Genomic DNA, 17,898 nt, shown 5'->3' with positions numbered 1-17,898 from the left:
CCTGCTACTGGACCCTGAGTTACTTGGCGGGATATTGGGTTCCCTCCCCCTTCCTTTATAACTGAGTGTCTGAAAATAGTAAAATTGAGCCTTGATCAGAACGTTTGTTGTCTTGGCTCCATTCTTTCTTCCGCCCCGTCTAGATTCCTCTCTTTTCAGTTCGAACTGCCATTGTTCGTGTTGTGGACTGTGGGCAGGCCGCAACAGGAAATGGATGAAACTAGAAAAATATATTCAAGGTAAACCAGGGTCAGAAAGACTAACAGTACATGATCTCTCTTCTGTGCAGATCCTGGCCTGAACTCTTTAGTTTTAGGTGTTTAACTTGGAATACCTATAGAATCCAGGAAACCAGAAAGTAGACAGTGGGCAATGTTGCCGTAAGGGAATGGAGACAGCAGAATACAGGCAAAATTAGAGTGGAGAGGGGGAGTACTAGGAATAAACTTCAAACAGGGAGGGGTGAGAGTATGGAGAGTTGAGGTAACAGGGATGCTCATGAAAATGGAGGTATGAAAGTCACCTGAACACCTATTATGTGGTACCCCAATTGACACATATATATGTATATATATATACATATATATATATATATATATATATATATATAAAGGGTTTGAAGACAGATACTTCACAAGGCTAGACAATGCCAGTCCTAGAAGTAATAGTTCTGTGTTGGCAGTGACGAGGTCCAAATGCTGGCCAGTGAGCTTTTTATACTCTTTATTCCCTTTTGGAATAAGAAGTACTTAAAAAAATCAGAAGCATTTAACTAACTTTGATTTCATAGTTAAGAGACTAGATTTTCAAAGACAACTTGAAACTTTTACACTTAAAGGACTTTTAAACTTGAGTGTATTTTACATTGTGCTATTTAACATGAGATCTTAAAGATAAGAAAGGAAAGATCGTAGTTTAATAGTGATTGATGTTTTTGTGTGAAGAGTTGACAAAAGGACAAATGTGTACTGGTGGGCTTTTTGTCAACCTGGTCATCTGAAAGGATGGAACCTTAGTTGAAAAACTATATCCATCAGATGGGAGTATGGCGAGTCAGTGGGAGTTTTCTTAATTAAAGTTTGATGTGGGAGGGTCCATCTCCCTGTACAATGCCATCCCTGGGCAGGTGGTCCTAGACTGTTTAAGAAAGCAACCTCAGAAAGCTATGGAAAGCAAGCCAGTTAGTGACATTCCTCCTTTGTCTGTTTTGGTCCTGCCTCCAAGGTTCCTACTTTGGCTGCCCTGATGATTGTAACCTTTAAACCTTCTTTTCTCCAAAAGGTGATTTTGGTCAGTGCTTTTTCACAGCAACAGAAAAGCAAGTTAGGTAAGGGTCACTAAACAAAACACCTAGTGCCAGGTATGGGATACTCCCATAGTGGTTAAGGCTCCATCAGGAATGTTCCAGAGGTTCCAAAATAATACAGGGCTATTACCATTCATCTTGGTTGTGTACAGAAGTAGACAGATACAGAGAAAGCAAGTTGGAATTGAGCTGAATGCTTCCTGCTGGATAGTTTTCACAATGCTAGAAGGTACTATATAGGCCTGGGGGAATAAGGCAATCATGAACTAGCACATCTACTGGTCAGCTACAGGTGGTAAAGATGACTTAAGGCCCTACACACACTGTACAACTATTGAAACTACAGATGCTGGAAACAGGGGAGGCATAATATCCAGCTGTTTTGCCACTGATGAACCCATCAAGTTCTAATGGACAGTTTCAAACCCAAGGACATACATACAAACCTAGTTAAACCCTGTGGAACACAGGACAAAATGCCATAAAGTAGGGGGAAGACAAGTGGGAGAATTTGCACTTACAGAAATGGTAAATGATGGTATGTAACCTTGTCCCTCAAGTACCCCCTACTGGTTAAAAAAAGAGGGTGACAGCCAATAGCTGGGCCGAAAAGACATAGGCAGGGATTAAGGTTCCCAGGCTTGAGAGCTGAGGTGAATGAGGAGAAAAGAGAAGGAGGCAGAGAGAGGAGGGAGGTGGAAAAAGAGGACACTGCCATGGAGTAGGTGAATCATGAAAACATAGCCATGGAGACTAGGGAATTGGGGCAGCCCATATGGAACATGGTAAATTCTAACTCGAGATTACTGATGGGAAAGTAGATTCTAATAGCATAGAGGGTAGTTACCTGCCCAGCTCTAGTGCTATTTAAAGCTTATAAATATAAAGGTTGTGTATCTTTTATCAAAGAACTGAATGATAAAAGTCAGGATAGAGGAAACTGATTAAATATTCTCTACAATACCGTACATATGTATATACACTCACAGATGCTTAAATAAAATTATTCCTGCCAGTTCTTTCATGTTTTCTTACCATGAAATAGCAAATATTAATTGTATGAATGATGAAAACTAGATTCTATCCTATAGGAAGCATAAAAGGACTGTACATATTTATGGTTTTGATATTGACATTGTATGCTGGAGGTGGGAGGAATGTTTAGTTTTGTCAGACATACACAAATCTTATGTAAACCTTTCCAAACAATTCTATGAACCTTCCTCATTCACTCTTCTCATACACTTGTGGCTAGTTGCATTTTCAAGCAACCGCCTAGAAGAGTTTGAGAAGTGAGCCAGCCCACGTGTTTATAGATGGAATCTACCTCTACTCTACTAAGTCTTAAATCCTTTGTAATTTCTAGAAGCAAGTGCATTACTATTTGAAAACAGGGTTCCACTAGTAAAAATGAAATTCAAAGTCAAATCCTGAAGAAACATGTCAGTATTAAACTGGTAACTATTAAATATAAATTCTAGAAGTATTTATAGAAACTAGGAACAGTAGTTTATAACTTTTTAAAAGACTACAAAAATAACTTTTAATGTACTGACACAATTATTTCCAATATATAAGCCCACAGTCAGATATAAATGGAAAAACAACACTCAATACCTTAAAAGATCCTTTAGAGCCTCTTCTGTTTTGATGATTTTCCTCAACTCTAAATATCTTCTGATCAATGGCATCTTTTCTCTGCATCGTATAGTTCTGAACAGAAAGTATTAATATGGGTTAATATACCTTAAGGGTTACTTTATAAACTAGTCTCACCATTTAAGACATATTTTTGAAGATTAAGACCCCAGACCAGGGAGCATGGAGCTTACATACTTCTTCTCTCATATGACCCATGCTAGTTTGTGAGGGGCCCGTTTCATTCATGCCTGTGAGAAGTGTAAAAAAAAAAACACTCTGTATAACACCATGGTTGACTTTTAGAAAGTGGACTATAAATCTATCATTTACTCATGTATGTATCTTGGAAAGAAAGAAACCCATTGCCAGCAGGACTTAGTAAAGGGTTTCTACTGCCCAAAAAACCCACCAACTTTCCACACTGCCAGTAGGCATGTTAGCCCAACACATCGACTTTAATTGATCGAAGGTAATATTCTTATGATAGCTTGGGAAGGCCCAAAAAAAGAAGAAAAAATAGCTATCTTAGCACTCTAACTACAGAGAACCCAAATCCTCTCGCAGAAACAATTAAGATGGTACCCATTCTCCAGTTTCCTATTTCTAAAACCAACAATCTTATTACCTTCTACTTAATCCATTTCTGTGGAGTCTGGCCAGAGGGAAGATTGTACTAGGCAGCTGCTGACATGGCTCCTAATTATCTCCATCAATGATCCTTCTCTTTGATTGTGGGTATGATCTAGTAGCTTGCTTCTTGTAATAACCATATGGTAAAGTAATGGGATATTACTTCTAGCATAAGGTAACAAACTAACTTTGGCTTCCATCATTTAGTCATGACTTACAGAAGAGCTGTCGGCTGGCTATTATATCATGATCCATTCTATAAGCAAATCTTTAAAATAGAGCAATTAGTAGTTTGGTGGGCGGTTGGAACATGGAATAATTAAACATAAGGCATGAGAATCTTTACTGGGTAATGACAATATCCTATTCAGACATGGTGCCACATGCCTGTCATCTTAGCACATAGAAGGTGAAGGCAGGAGAGCTGCAAATTTGAGGCTAGCCTGGGATATATGGTGAGTTCCCCTGCTTAGCCTGAGCAACAAAGTGAAATCCTGTCTCAAGTCCAACAACTGGACTATGGTGATGACTCTAACACATCTTGGAGAATTACTAAAACTCACCAAATTATACACCTGAAATGAGTTAACTTTAGAGTATATAAATTATATCTTAATTAAGTTGTTACCAAAACAGCTTAAGAAAATTAGTACTATAATAAATTGAACTTCAATTAAATCAAGAGATGAGCTACATTATATCATAAAAATCTTTAAGCCTCAATGCTCTTATAACACATAATGAAGTTACAAGCACTTTGAAAAGTATAGATATATTTATAAAGAATATACAAAAATGAAAAACTTGAAACTCCAATCTTACTATGTAAGGTTTCTGAATAAATTTTCTAAAATTTGATTTTATAAAATGTGGAGGCTTTTGAAATCCATCAGCACGAATAGTCTTCACCTTTGAAAAACTGGAAGACTGATGATTCCTAATAAAAGGAAAAAAGAACCGTGTTACTTACATCAGTTAAAAAGGAGAAAGTCTTCAAACATACAGCACAAGAGTAAAACCCCAACGCTCTGTCACTACTAAAATGATAAAGGATCGTCATTAAGACTGACATTTTCAACAAATATTATTTAACTAAGCTGGAAACGATATTCCTTGTACTAGGGGGTCTCAATCTGAGGTCCAATGACAGGATTCCTGGCTGATACATGGAAGTTTTTCCCCCTCAAGTAAAAGCATCACTGCCTGCCCCCGCCCAATTCCTGAGATTCTACTTGACAGAAGTATCAGTGACTCCTGGCCTATCTCATTATCTTCTCTTCCCTTATAAGAGGGAAGGTAAAACATGGTCACCTCACTGGCAAAGTTATGCGCTCTGATACTGCAAAGGACAGGCTCCTAGCTCCTGACAATGACAGCAAGAGTCTCTGACAATTAGGTCTGCTGGCGAGGAAGATCCTAGAAGGCTCATTTCTATAGGCCTTGGCAATTCTTTCCTTGTCATATCTCCCCACAATGCAATTACGACCTTTTCTAGTCTTTTGCTGGCCCTGTTCCATAGTGAGCCAACTACTCTGCTTCAGCACTTCCCAGGTATTTTGTATGGGATAAAATCCGTATTCCTGATGGTTTCCCGTGTCCTTCTTGCCCTAGCTCTTTATTTTATGGCTGTACTACCTGCTTTCTTCCAATAGCCCCAAACACATACATTGAACTTTAGATAATTAACTGTGTACATATAGTTCCCAGCACATACCATGATCTTTCCTGATTCCACAACTTTGTACCTGCAATTCCTCCTGTGGTCATTTCCTTCCATTTAGATTAACTTCAAAGTTCGGCTCCATTTGTACCTTGTCCAAAAATTTTCCTAAACTCCTCTGAAGTAGAATAGATATCCCTACTATGACATATACAGCGTTTAGAAGTCCTAAGCCCTATGTCTATTTGTAACTACTACTTATACCTCTGTGTTTTAATGGAATGTTTTGAATTCCACTGTAGTTGCCTTATTTGTGGCCCCAAAACCTGATACAGACTAAGAGTTCAGCGTTTATAAAATGTTCAAAAACCTACTGCCCTATCAAAATGTTTTGTGATGTGATATTAAGTCAAAACAGCAAGGTACAATTGTAATACTATGCATTGAAGATAATTTCAGTACTTAAAAAGTACACATAGATGCCTATAAAAAAGATAAAGTCAAAAATAGATTAAATATTAAAAGCGATCATTTCTATCTAGCAAAATTACAAATGCCTTATGTTTTTAAAATTTGCTTTGCAAAACACATCTAATAAAGGAATACAGGTTAAGCATCTCTAATATGAAAATCTGAAATGTGAAATGTTCCAAAATCTGAAGTCTTCTAAGCACAAATATAAAGAAAAATTCTTAAAAAAATAAATAATGAAAAATTCTACACCTGATCACACAAGTCAGTCAAAACAGATACACTAAAATATTTTATAAAATTTCCTTCTGTGTATGAATAAGATAAATGAGTTTCATGTTTAGTTCTGGGGTCCATCCTCCCAATAGCTCATTATATAAATGCAAGTATTCCAAATAATCTCAAATCTGAATTAACTCTGGTCACAAAAATTCCCAGTAACGCTCAGCCTGTAGTATCTAGAATACATAAAAAACTCTTAACATGTTATTATATTTTATTTATTATATGGAGCCAAAGCACACATATAAAATTCAGGAGAAAATATGCTGGAGTCAGGATTTTCCTTCTACCATGTAGGTCCCAGGAATTCAACTCAGGCTGTCAGGTTTGGTGCCTTTACCCACTGAACCAGCTCACTGGCCTGAATAGTAAAAAAATATTATCTAGATGTGGCGCCTCAGGCCTCATACTAAGCACTTCAGAGTCAAACGAAAACAGATTTCTTTAGTTTGGTGAGTTCTAGGCCAGCCAAGTATATAATGAAACCCTGTTTCAAAACAAAAACAAAACTCTTAAATTCTCATACCTTAGCAGTAAAAACATTAACTTGATTATAAAATGAAAAAAGGATTTGAACAAAAATTTCTCCACATAAAACATATATGTGTGTGTGTGTGTGTGTGTGTGTGTATATATATATATATGTGTATATATATATATATATATATATATATATACCAATAAGCATATGAAAAAAATGTTCATCATTACTCATTAGGGAAATACAAATCAAAGCCACAATGAAATGTTATCTTATACTCAGTAGAAAAGGCTACAATAAAAAAAAAAAGTCACACTCCGTGTTCCTAATAGCACCACTTATAAAAAGCAAAAGGTGGAAAACGTACAAACATCCACATAAAACCAGGTAAAAACAATGTAGTCTATTCAGCCTCAAAGTTCTTTTTAAGGAAATAAACATTGACATATGTCACAACATGGATGAAATTAAAACCATTATTAAAGTGAAATAGGCCATAGAATGAAAACAGTGGCTTTTTTCTGTAACTCTTACAGTCCCCAAGGCCATGCTAATCCTTTTAAAATTCAAAGATTATGACTTTTCTTTGGTTAGAACCTCAAATGTTCCTAATTCTACTCACTGTAAACTTGTCTTCATATGATTTGGCGTCATCTACAAACTTTTATCCTTTTGTATATGTTATGCACTCTTCTTGCCTGTCTCTATCTAGGTATAGACACACATGTGCCACAGGGCACATATGAAAGTCAGATGACGACTTAGGATGTCATTCTTCACTTTCCCCCTTGTTAGAAACCAGGTCTCTTGTTTGTCCACTGCTGTGTCCGTCACGCTAGTCCACAAGCCTCCAGTTGTTATATTGTCTAGGCTAGTCCATAGCCTCCAGTTGTTATATTATCTCTGCCTTCCAATCTCCAAAAAGGATTATTCTGGGGACCTAATCTAGTACAGGCTTATTCAGCAAGCGCTCTGCCCACTGAGCCATCTCCCCTTTATACCATTGGGATACCCACTAGATCTAATTATAGTCCTTAGAAGTTCAAGAAGAAAACATGTTTCTGCTTAAGATCTTTGCATTTAGTTCGCTGTACTGTATATACGCTCAGATAATGTAGTTGGCTGACTCCTTCAGTGAATTCATATGCCCACTAAAATCGTAAAACCCTATCACACAAGTCACTCTTCCTGCTGAATTTCCACTTCTACCTTAATTTTTCACCATTACTACACCGACATTTTCTTTCTCCTACCATTAAATCCTAAGTACTAAGCAGTCAAGAGCTTTGTGTAGTTTTTCACTGTATCTCCAATGCATAGAACTGCAGCTTTACAAGAAGAAAATAAACACATACATATCTGTCGTATATACGAAAAGAACTCTATGAAGTTCAACTTCATTTTGTATAAACTATCTTTTCCCTAAATTCCCTACTGATAAATTTTTGGTAGTTTAATGTCCTTTTTAAGGTCACTGATAAAATTTTTAAGCTTTTAAATTATACACAGCCTGGGGCTGGTGAGGGCACTGACTGCTCTTCCAAAGGTCCTGAGTTCAAATCCCAGCAACCACATGGTGCCTCACAACCACCCATAATGATGAGATCTGATGCCCTCTTCTGGGGTGTCTGAAGACAGCTACAGTGAATTTATGTATAATAATAAATAAATCTTAAAAAATTATACACAGCCCATATATATATATAAACCGCATCTCAATTACATTGTAGGGGACTTAGTAACACTGGTTAGAAGAAAGAATAGTCTTTGTAAACAGCATAAGACTTGGGAGAAATCAGGTAAGATACTGATCACAATGAGGAGCTAATAGAGAACTGCCTTAGACATCGGATGGAATGCCTAAGAATTAAGCTTGCTGGCAAAAGATCCCAAAACAGAAAGGAATAGTACTCCAAATAGAAATGCATTATAGCTAAAGTATCATCTGCCCCATCTGTGGCTCTGTAAAGTCATCACACATTCAACAAATATGGACTGAATTCAAGATACTGGAATATAGCACTGAGCAAACACAGATAGCCTTCAAATAACTTACATTTTAATGGAAATCCCATAAAAGGAAATCACTAAATCCTATGATTTGTGACATTATGCTTTATCTGAATTTCTCTAGAAACTACATGCTGAAATTTACTTATGTAAAAAGGAGATCAACTGGGCAAACTTCATTTCTAAGATAAAAGGGTAAACTTCAATAAGGAAATTGAACTGAGTCAAAGATGGAACAGTTCTACATCATTTAAAATTTCTAAATTTCATTTTTATTTAAAGAGTGTATATTTGCATAGATGTGCAAGTGTGTGGATGTCCCTGTCAAGATGAACAGGTGAAAGTCAGAGAACTGCATGTGAGATTCAGCTCTCTTCTTCCATATGGGTTCCAGAAAATGAACTCAAGTTCAAATTGTCAGGCTTGACAGCAGGCACCTTTACCCACTGAGCCATCTCCCCAGCCCTGGTATCATTTTAAAAAACAAAAAGCAAAAACAACAACAACAACAACAAAAAACAGAAAGAACCTCACAGGTAAAGACATGGACCTGAACCTCTCATACATTGCTGATAGGATAAAATGATGTAGTCATGTTGGAAAACAGTTTGGCAATAACCACCTATCTCATCAATTCTACATGTAAGTATATACTTAATAAAAATGAAGACATGACCACACAAAAACTTGCACACAAATGTTCACAGCACTATTTATTCACAATAACCAAAAAGTGGAAACAAACCAAAAGTCCATCAACTGATAAATAGATAAACAACATATGACACATTCATACAGTGGAGCATTATTTAGTCATAAAAGAAATCCTTGATTTCTAGCATGAATAAGCTTTTAATACATGCTACGTAAAATAAGAAATCCCGTCACAAAAAGCCAAACATTGTATTATTGCATTTATATAAAGTGTCAAAAACAGGCAATCCATAGAAACAAAATGTATAACAGTGGTTGCCAGGGAAGGGAAAAAGAAAAATGGGGGGGGGTCACAGCTGGGTACACTGTTTTCTTCTGGAGTGACAAAATATTTTTTGGGATAAGTGGTTCTTATACAACTCTGTGAATATAGTAAAAACAACTCAATTGCTTACTTACAATGTGTGAATTTGATGGCAAAGAATACTGAAAACGTTTTTAAATTCTCATGTTTCATGCTGTAATACCATCCTCAAAGCTAACATTCATAAACTTAATGCTAACCAGCTATATTTTACTTAATCCTGATCAGCAGTATGATGTAAGCATAGTTCTCATTCCTATTTCTCAGATGAGGAAACAGAGGCTAGGTAACCTACCCCAAATCATCCACATAGCTAGGATTCTTAGAGCTGGGCATCAAACCCAAGTAGTATGCCAGCATTCAAGATCTATCATCTCAAAGGGCAAGGATCTGCCTTGGGACATTTACAGTTATCATTGTAAATATTGAAAAAAATCCTGTTTCTTGGTATACTGTGTTTCAAAAGCTTTCTCAACTAAGAAAAACACATTAGACATCTTGTCACTGAACACAAGTGACACTATGTGTTAAGCATATAATATTAGGAAATTGGTGACTTTTACCCAGGAAAAGACAAAAATTTTGCATTTTCCAATTGTTTTATATGCAAAACACAACTTCACTATCTTTTAATCAATTCCAAACTTACTGTCAAAATAAATTCCAGTTAAAACAAGCTCCATGTATTTTGGGTAAGGTTAATCAAGTTTGGAGTTGACTTAAAATTATCTAGTCAAATACTTAAAATGTCTTAAAAAGTTGATCTAAAGGTTATAGAAGAACAATTAGCACTGTCCCTTCCTACTCATAGTCCTGTTTCTGAGGGACACAAAGACCCCTGGCCCAAACTCGACAGTCTGCCTCATTCAATTATTCCTCATAATCCTCTGCCTTCACACAATCATACCTTCTACTAGTTCTCAGAACTACAGGTAGACTAGGCTCAATCTACATGACTAAAGACCCCTGGAAAGAGTTACGAGGTTGAATTTAACAATGATATGGCGATGATCTCTTTATAACTTCTGCTAAGATACCAGTGACTTAAGAGTATAGCTGCCCCTGTATAATAAGATGGTCTTATCACTATACTATGGAGAAAATTCTAAAGATTCGTAAAATTTATTGACAATTTGTAAATGGGCAGAGTCAATGAGATCCAAATTGAGGTCTCCCTCTGCTGTTTCTTTTCTGTGTTTTGTCTTGTCTTGTTTTTGAGACAAGGCCTCACTACACAGATCTACCTGCCTCTCCCTCTACAGTGCTAGGATTAAAGGTGTGTGCCACCAAACATATCACTTGTTCTACTGCAACTGTCTACTTCATAGACTCAAGAATTCCCAAAGAGAACTGTACTGACATCAAAAAATTTTGTACTCATAAGTCAGAATCTAAGTGTCTAAACCTATTACTTTCAAACTGCTTGATTCAAATAGCCCATAAAGGTTGCTGGTCATAGCTCCTGCTAATATTCAAACAGTTGGTATATTCTTCATCTCTAGAATTAAAAGACTTCAAATATTCACCCACTCCATTTTTAATGTGTAGAAAAAGCTTCCTGTAACCACTGAATAACTGAAACATTTTAAAAACACATAAAACAAATCTGAACACTCGGGCAAAAATTAAGCACAAAAAATGTAAAAACTACTAAAACCAAAAGCTCCCAGATAGCAGGATGTTTTTCATTTACTGATTACCTCTCTGTAGGACTAGCCATGTGAAAAATATTCTCATCTTCATTCTGTAATCGCTCTTTTCTCCTTCTCTCAATGTCATGTCGTAGATCATTTGGTTCTATTACTTTGACCAGAGTCTGAGGAATTTTGACAGAAGACAAACTATTCACATTACTGTTAGTAGCACAAAGACAATTTCTAACAAGAAACTTACTGTTCTTAATTATTTTATACCCATGCAGCTAATAGTAGTATAACTGATAAAAGTATTCTGAGACACAATTGAAGTTCTATTTTGTTTGTTTTTGGAGACAGGGTTTTTCTATGTGTAGCTTTGACGACCCTGAGCATGACTATGTAGACCAGGCTAGTCTTGAACCACAGAAATCTGCCAGCTTCTGCCTCCCAACTATAGGGATTAAGGGTGTGGGCCACCATGGTTCAGAATCAGAAAAGCTCTTATACTAATCCAAGAATCCTACTTCCAAGATTTTATCCCAAAGAAAAGGTTGCCTCTTTAAAAATACTGAAAATAACAAAAATGAAACAACTTAAATGTGAAAATAATTTAAGGGGAAAAAAGAATGATGCAGGATGTTATGGCAAATAAATCAAACAAAACTATACAGCCATAAAAAATAATAAATTATGGAAGTCAATATGGAAAAACATTTACTAAAAATTTTAAAACTTAAAAACATCAATTATAAAGGACCATGGGGAGAATTTAGAACTTTTACATAAAAGAAATGCTATGGATTATTGGCATACTGAATTGCATCTGAAAGACTGTTAAAATATACCATGCCAAACTGGGATTATGAATTTTTTTAAGTCTTCAAATTTTCTGGAGATCAACTATAACTAGAAATTTTACAAAAGCATTATTCAATAAACTAAGCTACCTATATTTATTGAATCTTTATTTCATAAATAATTTATATAGTCTATCAGAAATAAATTAAAATCTCTTCACCACAGAAAAATTCTCAAAGGAAAAATTAGTGATACATTTAGAAGTTGACATGCTTTTAAAGACTTGTTTTCTAACCTGATCAGTCATAGAAGTCTTTCTAGTCATGAAAGAAATAGAGAGTGGGAGGGGAAGTATTGGGTAGAAAACATATAATGATAATGAAAAACAAATTAGTATTAGCTTCATTATTTTGCTAGTTTTTATTCCACAGAATCGTTCCTAAATTCTACAGCAAACAGATAGGCAGCACCAAATGCCACAGTTCCTTTGCATTGCTTCCACATACAATTAAAAGTATATTCCACATGCCAGATTTGCAAAATGGCTGGCTATCAACCATATTTTCTATAAGCTTTACTCTGAGAAGTTTGGGGATGAATATTCAATGTAATTTTAAATCAACTTTTCAAAGTTGTTATGCTTAATAACCATGCCTCTCAAAGAAAAAGTTTGTTCTTTTCAGCATCTCACTCCATCCTGGACTGCCATCAGTCACTTGGAGAACTTTTTCAATTTATATTCCTGAATGTCATCCTTTCTTTATAGACCTTTAACTCCTTTCCCACTACTATACCAATAATAATTGTACTCACTTACCTTATCTGGTTCATATACCATAGTATATTTATTCTGAAAATCATCCAAAGACATATCTATTCGCCTAAAATAATAAAGGCACATAATTAAATAATTATGCTAATTATGTTATACACTGATTCTTTTACTACAGGATAGAATTAGAAATAAACCAGTAGGTCTTAGAAAAAGCCAAAACAACCTGCTGTCAGGTGGCTTTTCATTTCTTTTGTTTTTTAAGATAGGGTCTTTCTAATGTAGCCATGGCTGTTTTGAAACTCACTCCCTTAAATTCAGGTATCTGCCTGCCCGTTTCCCAAGTGTTGGGACTAATGCCATGTGCCCTGATAGGCTTTCACCTACATGGCAGTCTACTAAGCCATACATACCCTATGGGCACATTGTAGGGAAGTCTTGGTGGTTCTCCAATCACTAGTGTGACCTCAAACTCAATTTTGGTGATGGATAAAATTATAACATTGAGGACTGGTGAGATGGCTCAGTGGGAAAGAGCACCCGACTGCTCTTCCAAAGGTCCGGAGTTCAAATCCCAGCAACCACATGGTGGTTCACAACCATCGGTAACGAAATCTGACTCCCTCTTCTGGTGTGTCTGAAGACAGCTACAGTGTACTTACATGTAATAAATAAATAAATCTTTAAAAAAAATTATAACATTGATTCATCTCAGTATTCCATACAGGGTGCACCACCTGCTCAGACAAGTACCAACAGAAGGCATGCATGTTTTCATCAGACCTCAGAACAATCATTTGTGACAACTACTACAGACATAGCAGAATCAAAGCAGGTAAATCTTTTTTTTCAAAGGCCCACACATTCAAACAGTGTTAAGTCAATGATGTGTACTGGCCCAACAGCTGTTTAGATTGCTTTTGGTATGTACAAAATACACTTCTGGATTCTATACCAAGCTCAGAAGAAAAGCAAGCTCAGAAAGCTGGACTCTCTTCTGAGGACTATTCTTATGAGGTAAGTGAAAAGACAGTAATTAATCATTACCTGTGAAATTCTGGATCTGAATTTGATTTCATTTGATTGAAATCTGCATCCTGTTTGTTTTTTATTCTTGAGAAACGTTCATTTAGAGTAATATCAGGTGTTACAAAACTATCTGCTGAAAAAGGAAACAAATAGTTCCATGTCAATGTAAAACTGAATGCCCTTAAAAGATTCTATAAAACTCAACATCAAGAAAGGACCATCAAAATAATCCAAACTGTTCTCCTTTGAAAAGAAATATGACCCAAACTATTTGTATATTAACTTATAATGCTCACATGCCTTCCCAAACCCAAACAAGAGTTGACTTATGAAGTCAAGGATTTTCTTCCTATCTGCCACATTTGCTTTCTTGTCTAGAAGAAATTGTTAAAGTGAGAATCATTCTTCTTCATGGGAAGACCATACTCTAGAAAGTTTGGAAGATACTCTATAGTTCAACAGTGAAAATTAAATCAATTAACAATTTAATCACTCTAATCTCTGAATGAATGCTGAATTAAGTTATGCTTAAATACCACAGAGTACCTTCCAACACCACTTCATTTTTGCATTAACTTCAGTTCATAAAGACATTCTAAAATCAGCTATACTACAAGCTTTTAATAGTAGTACAGAAAGAATACATACACTCAACCCATCCAAATATTATACAAGCAATCTTCTCTCCTAATTCACTAGTCCCATTCTGGGACACTCTCTTGTTTTTCTGTAATACTACCATACTTTCTGAAAACTATACTCTTTGGATAAAAAGAGATGGCGTTGAGAGGGTAAACTGTTGCTGACAAACTGTACTTTTTCATATTCAAAATTAAGGTTTAGGGGATCAAACTCAGGGCCTTACCCATTCTTGGAAAAGAGCTTTAATATTGAGCTAAACCTTTAGCTCCCATCTACCTGGTTTCCTTCACTTAAGGGATAGGAGAGAAAATAATTATTTTTTAAATATATTTTACTTATGTGCGTAAGTGTTTTGTCTGTGCACTAAGTGTGTGACTTGTGCACAAAGTGTCCAAAAGAGGTCTAGAACTGGCGCTACAGAAGTCTGTGAGCAGCCATGGAGGTACTGGGAACTGAATCTAGGGCCAGTACTCTTAACTGCTGAGCCATCTCTTTAGCCCAAATAATTATTTTAGAAATATGTTTCATAGTCAGGTGGTGGTGATGCATACCTTTAATCCCAGAACTTAGGAGGCAGAGGTAGGCAGATCTCTAAGTTCTGAGTTCCAAGCCAGCCTGGTCTACAGAGGAAGTTACGCAATAGCTATGACTACACAGAGAAACCCTGTCTCAAAAATCAAAAATGTCTTATTAAGGTAAAAATTAAATCAAATAAAAATTTGACATTCTTAAGAATCCCTTGCTTATAATAATTTACAGTACTACTAGGAAGAATTGTTTTACATCACTGATTTTCCAATGGACACTTTGTAACGCAAATCTTTAAAGCCCTCATTTAGCTTTTTGATGTCATAAAGAATGGAATCATCAACTGATTATACATGAACAAGCTTATAGCATAAAGTCCTAGAAAGGCCTTGGGGAAGTGTTGCTAATGTCACAAAATAACCTAGACTTCTGCAATGTCTAGGATGTATACCTGTTTTTGTTGCTTCTTCCTCCTTTATTAGGCTTTTAATGTCTGTCATTTGGAGTTGTCTGATCATTTTCTGACTATTTTTTTGTAATCTACTAGCATTTGAAAGCAGGAAGTTATTGAAAATACATAAAAAGAAAAACTAGTCTTGAGTGAATGTCTGGTACACTCTCCAACAGATTTCCTAATTTATGACCTACTTAAAATGGAATATTAATTACAATTAAGCTACATCAAAGGTACTTGTATCTTGGGAAAAGTTGGTACATTATTTTTATGCTATATTTAATGTTTGTGTAAAACATACCAACCTTTAACTTTGTGGATTAGTGTTATGATTTCCTGAGCAAATTCTTCAGTAGGTTTATTTTCAGGATTCTGAGTCGAGTCAAGATGTTGAAATACTGGATGAAAATTGTCACTTGTTTTGCCAATAGCAACCAAATCATGTGATATCTGTCTCTCTGCAGAATATCTAGAAGTAGACCTAAAATAATTTCAAATATTTAATTAAATTTGTAATTTTTGCTATTTTGCCAAGGAAGGAATTTGTTAATACTAAGATAGCTAAATATTAAAAAGATTTAATTATTCTGCCATAATTTAGGCACTAAAATTACATGTTATAAAACTAATAAACCATGAATGGAAAATAAGTATAGATAAATGGTTCTGAGCTCTTTTCAAATAACAATAATTACAATTCTAAGTGAATTTTACCTTCAAACACATAAGGCATTAAAGTCACCTAATATAAAAAAAATCAGACTATTTTCTACTTTATTATTGTCAAAACATTTTAATCAGCCACTCTGAAATACCACCATACTTTAAAAGCTATTACAAAACCTAAAAATCTTAACTATTAAAATTCTCACCAAAAGCAATGAGAAGCTTAGAATAATGTTTTGAAACTAAATCTATTTAGAAATTAACTGTGGAACAGCAAGACAGTTTAGCAGGTACAAGAAAGAACCTGCCATGGAAGCCTGGTTCCTAGAACCCATGGTGGAAGGAAAGAAAACAACTCCCTAAAACTGTCCCCCAAAAGAGGTCCTCTGACCGCTATATACCTGCCATGGCACATGTGCACTAGCATTCTTACCTCAGCCAAACACAGAAACACTACAGTCTCATTCCTTCTATCTTGAAGAATAATCTAGTCAAACTGAAGTCATGCTGAAATCACAGTAGGAATTACATCAAATCATGTCTCCTGGGATCCCAACAAGACATGAGCATTTGAACTCTATTCGTGTCTCAAACCTAACTTTTCTCTACAAAATAAGAACCTGCTAAGATCTCTTCCTGCTAAAAGAGTCTATGAGTGTCACAAGCAGCAAAGGACAGCCTGAGAAGCTGCATAAAGAATAGATGCTAGCCTGGTGAGTGTCTCATGACTTTAATCCCAGCACTTAGGAGGCAGCAGCAGATTGATCTTTGAGAGTTTGAGGGCAGCCTGGTCTACATAGGGGACAACCAGAGCTACATAGTGAGACCCTATCTCAAAACAAAACAAAACAAAACACCAAAAAAAGAACAAAAGCTGAATTCTCCTTAGTGTATGCCTGGATTTAAAAAGACAAACAAAAACCTGGCAGTATAAAAACACATAACTTCTTAAAGATTACCAAGTCCTTGAAATGCCCATACCCAAGAATTACTTGGAGATAAGATATGGGAACCAGAAGACACAAGATCATCACCTATTACTAACTTCATAATTTATCTTCATTCCAGGACTTTGGAGGAAATTATTGGTAATCTTTTGAACATGTAATATACTCTAGCCAATAATATAAACTTCATCTTGGAAGCTGCAAATTAAGGTGTAAAAATCTATTAATATTTCTTAAAAAGCTAATACCTAAATGTGTCCGTCTTGTTCCTGTCTACTTTGACAGTAAGTGGTTTCTTCTTGATAAGTGAATAGCATTTCTCTTCAGGTTTTGGGCTTGTATCAAACTGTTTACTAAAAGATGCATTCTCTTTTCTGCAATCTTCTTTATTATTTTTTTTCTTCCATTTGTCATTGCAAGGCTCCAAATCAGCATCCTTTGTATTTGTATGATTATAGGAAACACAGTTTTTGTTGTAGAGATTAAAAGGTCCATCGATTTGCTCATTCTCAATTTCTCTTCCTCTTGTAGTACTGAAACAATCTAACTCTCTATTTCCAGGAACTTTTAGAGAACTGTATTTTCTGTCTTCTTCCTTTAAGTACTTCTGAAATCTCCCATCAGGAAAGTCCTGCTCGCTAGCTGAGAGCTTATGATGTTTGTGACGGTAGTCGTAGGATACTCTGGTTGTCGAACTTCTCTCTGGGTATTCTCTCTCAGTATATCTGTGACTTTGGGCTCCAAAGCTCCACTCTTCTTTCTTCTCTTGGAAAGGTAGAAAAGAATGCTCAGGCTTCCACTTTGGGATTCTGGCTGGATCTCTATTTTCATACCTTGCTGCATCTGGAGGTCTTTTTGATGTGTAGCCATACTTTCTGAAATCATGATCCTCGGGATACCTGTATTGACATAAAGAAGTTTATGTG

The 17,898-nt window shown here is 35.8% G+C and overlaps 1 protein-coding gene across 6 annotated transcripts in view; it reads right to left on the bottom strand.

The window, feature by feature from the left end:
• Positions 1-17,898, bottom strand: part of Bclaf3 (BCLAF1 and THRAP3 family member 3) — a 60,863-nt gene that overhangs the window by 21,257 nt on the left and 21,708 nt on the right. For 3 of the 6 annotated variants that reach the window (XM_029473527.1, XM_021153480.1, XM_029473525.1), the window contains 7 exons: positions 17,221-17,871; positions 15,665-15,840; positions 13,754-13,868; positions 12,752-12,815; positions 11,200-11,315; positions 4,400-4,514; positions 2,924-3,019 (listed from right to left, as the gene is read on the bottom strand). In XM_029473527.1, coding sequence (XP_029329387.1) covers positions 2,924-3,019; positions 4,400-4,514; positions 11,200-11,315; positions 12,752-12,815; positions 13,754-13,868; positions 15,665-15,840; positions 17,221-17,871 — 1,333 coding nt within the window. Of the gene's footprint in view, positions 1-2,923; positions 3,020-3,572; positions 4,515-11,199; positions 11,316-12,751; positions 12,816-13,753; positions 13,869-15,664; positions 15,841-17,220; positions 17,872-17,898 lie in introns of all 6 variants that reach the window. The other 3 variants (XM_029473528.1, XM_029473526.1, XR_003835725.1) reach the window with 2 other exon arrangements.

This window comes from Mus caroli, chromosome X (genome assembly GCF_900094665.2).
Source record: "Mus caroli chromosome X, CAROLI_EIJ_v1.1, whole genome shotgun sequence".
NCBI lineage: Eukaryota > Metazoa > Chordata > Mammalia > Rodentia > Muridae > Mus > Mus caroli.
The sequence above is the reverse complement of the archived record's forward strand: the minus strand, read 5'-3'. Positions and strand labels throughout refer to the sequence as shown.